At 33.8% G+C, this 9,609-nt stretch overlaps 1 protein-coding gene across 1 annotated transcript; it reads right to left on the reverse strand.

The window, feature by feature from the left end:
* Positions 1-282: 282 nt before the first annotated feature.
* Positions 283-7,866, reverse strand: LOC105141760 (imidazole glycerol phosphate synthase hisHF, chloroplastic-like). Its single transcript, XM_011049107.1, has 19 exons — positions 7,549-7,866; positions 7,361-7,443; positions 7,159-7,253; positions 6,961-7,064; positions 6,676-6,845; positions 6,471-6,585; positions 6,040-6,095; positions 5,909-5,947; positions 5,165-5,263; positions 4,569-4,631; positions 4,419-4,481; positions 4,228-4,310; positions 3,944-4,052; positions 3,447-3,500; positions 2,635-2,722; positions 2,124-2,161; positions 1,432-1,537; positions 903-1,069; positions 283-556 (listed from the first exon to the last, which is right to left on the reverse strand). The coding sequence occupies exons 1-19, from the start codon at positions 7,712-7,714 to the stop codon at positions 497-499; spliced, it is 1,758 nt and encodes a 585-aa protein (XP_011047409.1). The 5' UTR covers positions 7,715-7,866; the 3' UTR covers positions 283-496.
* Positions 7,867-9,609: the final 1,743 nt, after the last annotated feature.

Here is a 9,609-nt window from a genome sequence, read left to right on the forward strand (position 1 = left end):
AAATTTTTATTTTTTATTTTTTAACATAATATCAAAATTTTAATAATTAAATATCAATAGTTCAAATATTACCACTCTTGTTTTTTCTAATTAAATTAATAAAATTAAACACAATATAATTACAAATTTATAAAGTAAAATTATTCATTAAGTGTTTTTATTTGAGAAGACATGCAATCTCAGGTCAGCGTTTAGCAACAATGTGAAACGATGTGAGTTTTTAAGTTGCTTAGCTTATAACTTTTTATTCAGAAAGCGATGCTCCACCGCGAGTTATAAGCTAAGCAACTTACCGGCAGCAATTTTAATATTTAATTTTGTCTCTGAAATTTCCAAGATTGCAGATTATAAGCACAAGACTCGTTAAATTTTGCTGATAATGCCTGCCAGGTTTTACACAGTTCCTTACTAGAAACAAAAGAAGAGGTGGGGGGTCGGGGCAGCAGAGATTCGCCGCAAACGCTGCCTTTATCGGAGCATAGGACACAAAATGGAATTAGATCCTCACCTCTATGCCTTCCTTCAACAAGTGCTCTTTTACAGACCGAATGGGCACCTGCAAGCCAGAAAGTCTGAGATTTTACAAAGCGATTAAACCAATAAAGAAGATGACAAGATAGAGCAGTATGTATTGTTGTGGGAGGCGGCAACTTGAGATTTTCATGCTGTAAGTTTCACAATATAGAACTCCAAACTCCAATGGTTCATCAAATGCCATCTCATGACATCAAAAATAAAAAATAAATAAATAAAGGAAATTGATTCGGTAATATATATATATATATATATAAAGGGCTTTTTTTTCATCAATTAAACAGAAGAAAAAAACTCAAATGATGATGAAAAACATCTTTTTTGGATGTGGATACTAAAAAAAGCAATCAAGCGATTGCTAGCTATACCTCTTTCCTATGGAAAATGCCAGCAGCGAGGGCAGCAGAAGCATTTGTCTTTGAGAACACATCTGAGAAGTGTTCAACAGCACCTGCACCACTGCTTGCAATCACAGGGATGCTCACAGCATCAGATATCATCTTTATTAGATCTATATCAAATCCTTTCCCTTGACCTGAAAGGCAACACAAGTAATTTTGAGAATTGAAAGAAAAAGAATATCGATTCAGTAGAACACCAAACAGAAAATATGAATGCACATGCACTGAAGCGAACAATAAAGCCTCTAGAACCCATTGAAATAGTATTGAAACAGTCTTCAAAGCATTGACAACCACAAGTTAATGCCATCATTTTCAGGAAGACAAAAAAAAAAATCAGTTATGCTACATTTTCTGAAGAAATAGTAAGAGAAGAATCATCCTAGCCTCTTTAAAGAAGCTTCAGGGCAGTACTCTTTCTCCAAGATTATTCCATTTTTTTATTGCAGAAAATCTAGTTGAAACAGGCCTTTCCATGAGAAGTAAGAGTCCTCACCATCACAGTCAATGCAATTCAGTAATATTTCTCCAGCCCCCAGCTCTTCAACTGATTTTGCAAGTTCATAAGCTCCAATTGGTCGACCTTCCCGCCCACCATTAATCTTAAAAGATGGGAAAGAAAAGAAGTGAAAGAAATGGTCAGTTTATTTTGGCCTGTGCGGGGAATTTGTAGTATGTCAAATTAAAATTACCACATGCAACCCACCATCAGCACTGAAGTCAAGGTGGTGGTGGTTATGTCAAAATTCTGTTTGGCTGACTAAAATTTCACGATTCAAGAACATATTTAATTTATAGTCTTCTAAAGTAGTGAAGTTATTTGAGAATATGAATGAACCAAGTGTAGACTGACAATGACAAGAGTAGCATCTCGAAATTAAAGGGCAAGTCAGTTGAAAGAGAAAATTAACATTCTTCTATGACCCTCTTTGTCCTTCCTGGTGTAGGAACCCTACTATCTTGCAATAGAAGCAGAAAGTTTACCTCGGTTTTACATACATGTATTCACGCAAACATATATGTAAATGGCAAGCTAGCATGACAGACACGTGCATGCTAGAGCTTTTAAAATGTCTATTGTTTTGCCAGAATGATGGCTAGAATTCAAGTCAAACAGGGTGTAATTAAAAAATACCAACGTTCCAGAATTAAGATTCAGTTTTAATTGCATTAAGAAATAAAGCTTACCGTGCATTGATACCAGGCATATTCTTCTCCATTTGGACCTGACACAATTGTTAAAACCTAATAACCATTCAACGTACAATCTGATTACAGAGAACAAACCCAGGTGCACAACTCTCTTATGCATGTGTGCACACATTATGCTCGTCCAGAAATTCATTTGGCAGCGTAAGAAGGAAACTAGATGGTAAGAGTTAAAAGCATGGTTAAAATCTTGGAAACCCAAAAAAGGTAAATGATGAGTAACAGTTAAACTTAAATGAATGAGGATCCATTAGATATCAAGTTAGACTCAGGATCTTGTTATTATTAACATCAATATTATCTTTACTTGGAAATTTCTTATTATATAGGATCTACCACACCCTCATTCCACCATTTTAGCACTTGAACCAATCACAAGGGCTTTTTGGATCTCATGGATTTAAAGAATACCATGAACAACCAGTAAATATGTATTCAATAGCAGATTTCAAGGAAGTAAAAGGAGCTAGCAGAAGCAAATTCTTCTTACCTGGGTTAGTCAACCTAATTGACTTGAACTCCACATCACTAGGATCATTGAGGTACACTCTACGAGGGTCAATACTTACAACAACTGCCTGCAATCCAGTATTATCTCCTGTCATGTCACTAGAAAGACAACTTGATCTATGTTTTCCAGCAATACTGATAGCATTCTATAAGCACACTTGGCAAAAACATATAAGCCAACTTTGCAAACACAAACTTTTACAATTACCATATCTGTTCTTCTACCGATGCGATAAAATTGAAATGATGTGAAAACCTAATCAGATTAGCTAACACTATCATGTCTTTGTACCTTGACAGGTGCCAGAAAATCTTCTATTTTCATCTCCCGGTTGCAGTTGTACAGAAATTAAAGGAGGAAAGAAAGAATTGAGCACAAAAATGGAAGAGGGATCAAACCAACATAAAATCATTATATGCTACAAGAGCAAGATTTGCCAAGGAGAAGTCATCAAAACCCAGTGAACTATATTTTGTTCATGAATACATGTAAGGAACCAAACTGGAAACTGAATTTCAGTTAGTAAAATGCTATACAGAAATGGAGCCAACAACATTTTTCACCACATCATCTACACAATATCTGTTTGTTAATAAACTAAAACAATACAATTCACAACTAGTCAATCATAATCATTTGACAATATTCATCTAAATCAAACATGTGAATATCTGCATCCTTTTATCCTCTGCTACTCTAGACACCAATTACGAGCATTTATATGTTACAAAGGCAACAACTCTTTCCAAGATTATGGTGGTTCAAATATTTCAAACTACACAGGAATTTACCTGATTTCCATAGACTCTTGATATCTGTTCTATGCTGCTCTTCCCAGTCTTTACCTACAAGTGGAGTCCAAAGGCAATTACGAGAAAATACACAAGGATGTGAACCAAACAGAACTTTTAAGTAAATCAAATACTGGGAACTGCTGCTGATGGGGAATGAAGAAAGACAGGATGGGAATTGATATTTGATTATTTAGGCACTTTAGTGTTGTATGATTATTCTAGACATTAGTGTTATTTAGGGGTATTAGTACTTATTATCAAGTACTTCAAATAACAATCTAGTTTATTTCTTATTTATTAGGTTTTCCTAATCAAATTTTTTAAATTTCCCATTATCATTACATTTTACCTTTCCTTATTTTATTTGGATTGGTGCTATAAATATGCACCTACCTAGAAATTCAGTTGTTAAAACTATTGATCAAATAAATTGAGTTTTCCTAAGAGAATTAGTTATGTTGACCTCTGTTCTTGTTTAGTGATCAATTGCATACCTTAGTTTTTAAATATTCTTCTGCAGCATGGACTGCATCACTTCCAATAGAAATCTTATCAGCCCCAGACCTGAAATATTCGGATGCAACTTCCAAGCTAGAATAATACCTGAATGGAGAATGACTTAATGATAATATGCCCACGCACCTAACTAATCATTAATGACATGTGAAGATGACAAGGAAACTATATATTGGGGAAATTATGGGAAAGATTGTATGCATACAAGTTGGAAAAATGTTGAGCCGTAAGATTGATCTGCCACATAACACTGAAATCATACCTGTCATTGGAATCAGTAAAATCTCTAATTCCACCACCAACTGTCAACGGTACAAAAACATTTTCTGAAGCGCTTCTCAAAACCTTCAAGAGCATGGCAAAACAATGAAAATTATGGATATATGAGACTGTCTACATGTTACCAGCAATTTTCTTATTCTTAGCATGTAATTAAATAGCTACAAAACCAACCTGCAACATCGGCAAATCACCCAAGGGAAAGTCGCGGAAGCCAGTGATATTCAAAAAACTAACCTGAAATTCAACAATAGCATGTTAAGCACATTATTAATGCTCCTTGGCAGTATATGGATCAAATTAAATCAGGTAAAGAAAGCATACCTCATCAGCACCGTCTTCGTAATACTTTCCAGCAAGTTCCACTGGCTTGCCAAGGTTTCTAACCTAAAAAACTCTCATCAATAATACCATTAATGAGATGCAAATACATATTTTCACCGATGGTTACAATTCAGGAAAAGATTGAGACCAAATAAGTGCATTCAGTTAGAATCATCAACTTCTTTCCCTTTTTCTTGGCTAAATAGAATCAAAAGCTTCTTTTTTCAGGTGAAGGCATTAATCCATCAGCACAACACAAAAACATTCACCTTAAAATGTAACAAGAATCACAATGAGTAATTCAATTCCACAATTCCAGCATTCAATTGAAAACAATAATCCATCAAAGATAAAGGATTCCAACCTTAAGAAATGAACTTCAGAAGCATGTCCAAGAAAGACAGACAAAACAGCTAAAGAATTTAAGGTAATTGAAAAATGCAAGATGTATGTTTGCTTAAAATGTGTATATCTTTGGCCCATTTCAAGGTTTCACAAAGTTCTGGCTCTATTTTTTTCTACTGGCACTTTCAACATGCAGTGTTCTCTAGTCACATGCCAATCCCACACATTGCAAGTGGTATTCTTCACCATACCTCATTCTTTTCTGCATGTTCTCTTACATCATACTGGTCTCCTTTGGTTACAACAAGATCTCCTTTGTCATTTGTCCTCACATCAAGACAAGCAATTACCTAAAGAGAAGCAATATCACTGAGTGGAGGACCTTATGAAGAACACACATAGACACATACTTGGAAAAAATGATTAGTTCGAGTGCATTCATGTGAGCAGTTGCTGTGGTATAGAATTGTCATTTTGCTTCCTTATGGTGAAATTCCTCAGGAGCCTTTCTAGGACTTTCTTTATTTGACACACAAAGCGACAGGAAGGCCCTTTTATTTTGATATTCGGCATATGTACTCATACTTCTAGAGGATGCCTTGTTCTCCTCCATGCAATCATGCCTCATGTATATCTTCAATAGAATTTTTATTATCTGAAAGAACAAGGAGAACTAGGAGAACAAACAAAATGGATATCCTCCCTAAAAGAAAAGAAAACTGAAATTAAAAAGGGGGGGGAGAGAGAGAGAGAGGAAGGAAGGAAACTACAATCCCACTGATTATCAGCTGAGTAATAAGTATTTATAATCCTTTAAATGGCAATAAAAAATTGTATTATCTCACAGAAAACTCAAATCCAAACAGATGCCAAATTCAAAGGATGAAAAACCATGAGAGCCATTCAGACTCAGTGTAGTCACAAAACAAGATTTGTAGCAGGGACAAGGAAAATTCAAAACAACTTAAATAAAACTTAAGTTTGGGAAATATTACCCTCTTTGCAAGTTTTGATGCTTTCCGTTCAGTACGCTTCTGTCTTCAAATAAAGTTTCATTTCATTAGATGTTTCAATAAAGAAGTCAAGAGACATTGAAGTTGCATCAATTTCAGAGTACAGAGTCTACCTCTGTCAGAGATGAATTTGGAAGCAAAAACCTCCTCAATACTGAAAGACCAACATCTGTGAAATTCATTTTAGATCATATCAGTCAATGTTAAATAGACAGTCTTATTAACATTCACATGCAAAATTAGTTACTGTACAGCATATCAGAGAGAATTAACCACCTAATCTCAAGCAGAAAACAAGAAAATGATTCTATATGTACTTTTCATACATTCTTCACTGTATATACAAGAGATTCAAGATCATTAGGGCAGAAAGTATCCAAATCCAATGGTAAAGCCTTTATGGAAAAAAACAACCCCCTTCTTGAACGAAGAGGGACAACAAAATGCAATCTTCAAGATTGTTTACAAAGTGGAGCTGAAATTTAATCATGTTAACAATCCATAAGTTGAAGAAAAAGAAAAGTAGAGGTTATGAACAGCTTGCCTCCACTCTTCTCTGGATGGAATTGAACAGCATGCACTTTTCCCTTTCTAACAGAAGCTATAAATTCATCACCATAATTGCAGGTAGAGGAAATCCACTCTTTATTTTCATTTGACTGCAAAGGAATGCTCATGAACCAAATATACGCAAAGCAGAATTATGCAACAAGATATGATAAGATGAGACGAGAAAAAGAAAGACGCACTGGCATGGCACGGTAAGAGTGAACAAAATACACATGGCGGTTTCCAATGTCATCCAAAATTTCAGAGTCTTTAGTGATTTGCAAAGCATTCCAGCCAATATGAGGTACTCTGAAGCCATTTGAGGAGTCAAACCGCCCCACCACGCCAGGAATCAGACCAAGACCACCCACTGAGACAAATGCAGAAATTCAAATACTCTATAAGGAAAAGGATTTTAAAAAAAAAATACAGAGAACGAACAATGTCAAAGCTTCCAATTTAGCAGAAAAAAATACAAGACTGACCTGGACCATTCTCCTCGCTGGACTCGAAAAGTAGCTGAAGCCCAAGACAGATGCCTAAAAATGGGCGATCATTCTGAATATAGGTACAGAGTGCTTCGCCCATCCTGCAAATGTTAATACAAAAAAAGAAATGGATTGTTAAATATTAGCACAAACAGCAACAATTGTAAAAGAGAAAAGACAGACAGAAAGACAAACCCAGTGTTGTTAAGGACATCCATAGCAGGTGCAAAAGCCCCAACACCAGGAAATATAAGACGCCTTGCATTTAGAATGTCTTTCGGAGTTTGCACCTGTTTGATTTTATTTCATTTTTCCAAAATAAAATCATAAATTATTATTGCATTACTTATACATACACAAAAAAAGATGAATTAAAAAAATAAATAAAAAATAGCACATCTTTGATATGGAAACCGAGATGACGAATGGCGTTTCGGACACTACGGACATTTCCAGCACCATAATCAAGCAGAGTCACTACTGCAAAATCCATCAAAAGAAAGAAAAGGAAAGAAGAAAAAAAAAGTTTTAGTAAAAGATGATGTTGTGTATATGTTTAAGGAGATAGATGAAGAAAAAGGGGACCTGAATCATCAGTGGATGCACGAACTGAGAGATTTCTAGGTGACTTGAACTTCGAAGGAGGGTGGTTTCTCGAGAAATTTTTTGAAAGAGATATAAGAGAAGAAGAGGACGAGATGGATGGAGTTTTGAAGGAAGAAGTAGGAGGAGTAAATGGTGCTGCCTCCATTACAGCTTTCCGAAACCAACTGCTTCGACTGCGGCTCCACAGTATTTCGAAACTCCTGTCCTGCTAATTTTCAGTAGTCGACGACTGGGACTCGCACTTATGTTCTGTTCTGTTCTGTTCTGTTCTAGGGTGTCATCTAAACTTTGTTCCCTCGGTTCCTCCTTTCTTCTTATTTCTTGTTATGGGCTAAAAGTCTATGTTCAGTTTGGGCCATTATCCACTAATATGGATTTGGGTTTCTAGTTAAAAGAAAATCGAAGTAGAAAACAAGAAGTAACGAACCCTGAGGCTACAATAAGTTTTTTATTTTATTCAGAAATATTTTTAAATAATATTTTTTATTATTTTAAAAATTTTATTTTTCTATCAACATATCAAAACTAGTAAATCAAAGAAAAAATCTTTTATAGAATATGATTCTTTTTTTTCTATTATAAAGTAGTATTTTATATATATAAATAACTCATTTTATGATAACTATGATAAAAAAAAAATGAATCTAATCCTATAATTATCAAGATGTATATAATCATGAGATATAAAAATTAATTTCTAATATTTTGATTTTACAGCTCATGCTAATACACTCCTTTAAATTGGTGCAAAGATGTCTTCAATGTCCATCTTATCAATTAAGCCATGAAAGCTTTTATTAAAGAGAGTTTTTATAAATATATCAGCAAGTTAATCTATCTAAAAGGAAAAAAGTGAATTTTTCTTTGAGATTTTATTTAATGAAATGTTTATCTTTCTCAATATGTTTTGTTTAATCATGCTAAATTAGATTTTAAGATAGTTTAATTACAGCATTTTATGATAACTATGATAAAAAAAAAAAATTAATGAGCCTATAATTATCAAGATGTATATAATCATGAGATATAAAAATTAATTTCTAATATTTTGATTTTACAGCTCATGCTAATACACTCCTTTAAATTGGTGCAAAGATGTCTTCAATGTCCATCTTATCAATTAAGCCATGAAAGCTTTTATTAAAGAGAGTTTTTATAAATATATCAGCAAGTTAATCTATCTAAAAGGAAAAAAGTGAATTTTTCTTTGAGATTTTATTTAATGAAATGTTTATCTTTCTCAATATGTTTTGTTTAATCATGCTAAATTAGATTTTAAGATAGTTTAATTACAGCTTTATTATCATAGTCAAATTTATTCGGAAATGAAACCAATTTCTTATAGCAGTCTTTTAAGCCAGAGAAGTTTACAAAAGCCTTTAGTCATTTCTTTACATTCGGAGAACATAAGTTCTCTCTTTGAAGTGGATTTTAGATATGGAATTATTCAAACAACTGGATCCATATGGTCTTTGTTAGGACAATGCATGAGTGGCTACACTAACCCACTAATCATTGATATCTCTTTTTATATGTTTGTTCCTAATTAGGATACATTTCAAGTTTCTAATTTTGAATTGTTGGAATATCTATCAACTTGCAGTCAAGCATTCTCATTTCAATCAAAAGGTCCAATACATACTTTCTTTAGGAAATAAAGATGCCTCATTTTAATCTAGCTTGTAAGATATTATCCGCTTTAGCCCACAACCTTCATGGATTTGTTCTTGCCACATATGATCTCAAAACATGTCTTACTAGTCAAGATAAGCATGCTTATATAAGGCCCTCTCTCAAGTCCCCACTTGTTGATTACTACTTAAAAATGCATTTTTATGAAGGTTTTATATCAGTATTTTGCACTTGAAGTATCAATAACTCCTTAACTAAAGCATGTTTTATAATAACAAGTCTGATACTATAAGATACCTTTAATTTATGATAAATGTTCATCTTAAATACAGGCCTATCACATAAATCAAAGGATTGATTGATGAGTTCAACTACTGAAATTGAGAAAACAAAGAGAGGATGAAGCTT

The sequence above is a fragment of the Populus euphratica genome, unplaced genomic scaffold, assembly GCF_000495115.2.
Source record: "Populus euphratica unplaced genomic scaffold, PopEup_1.0 scaffold127.1, whole genome shotgun sequence".
Lineage (NCBI taxonomy): Eukaryota > Viridiplantae > Streptophyta > Magnoliopsida > Malpighiales > Salicaceae > Populus > Populus euphratica.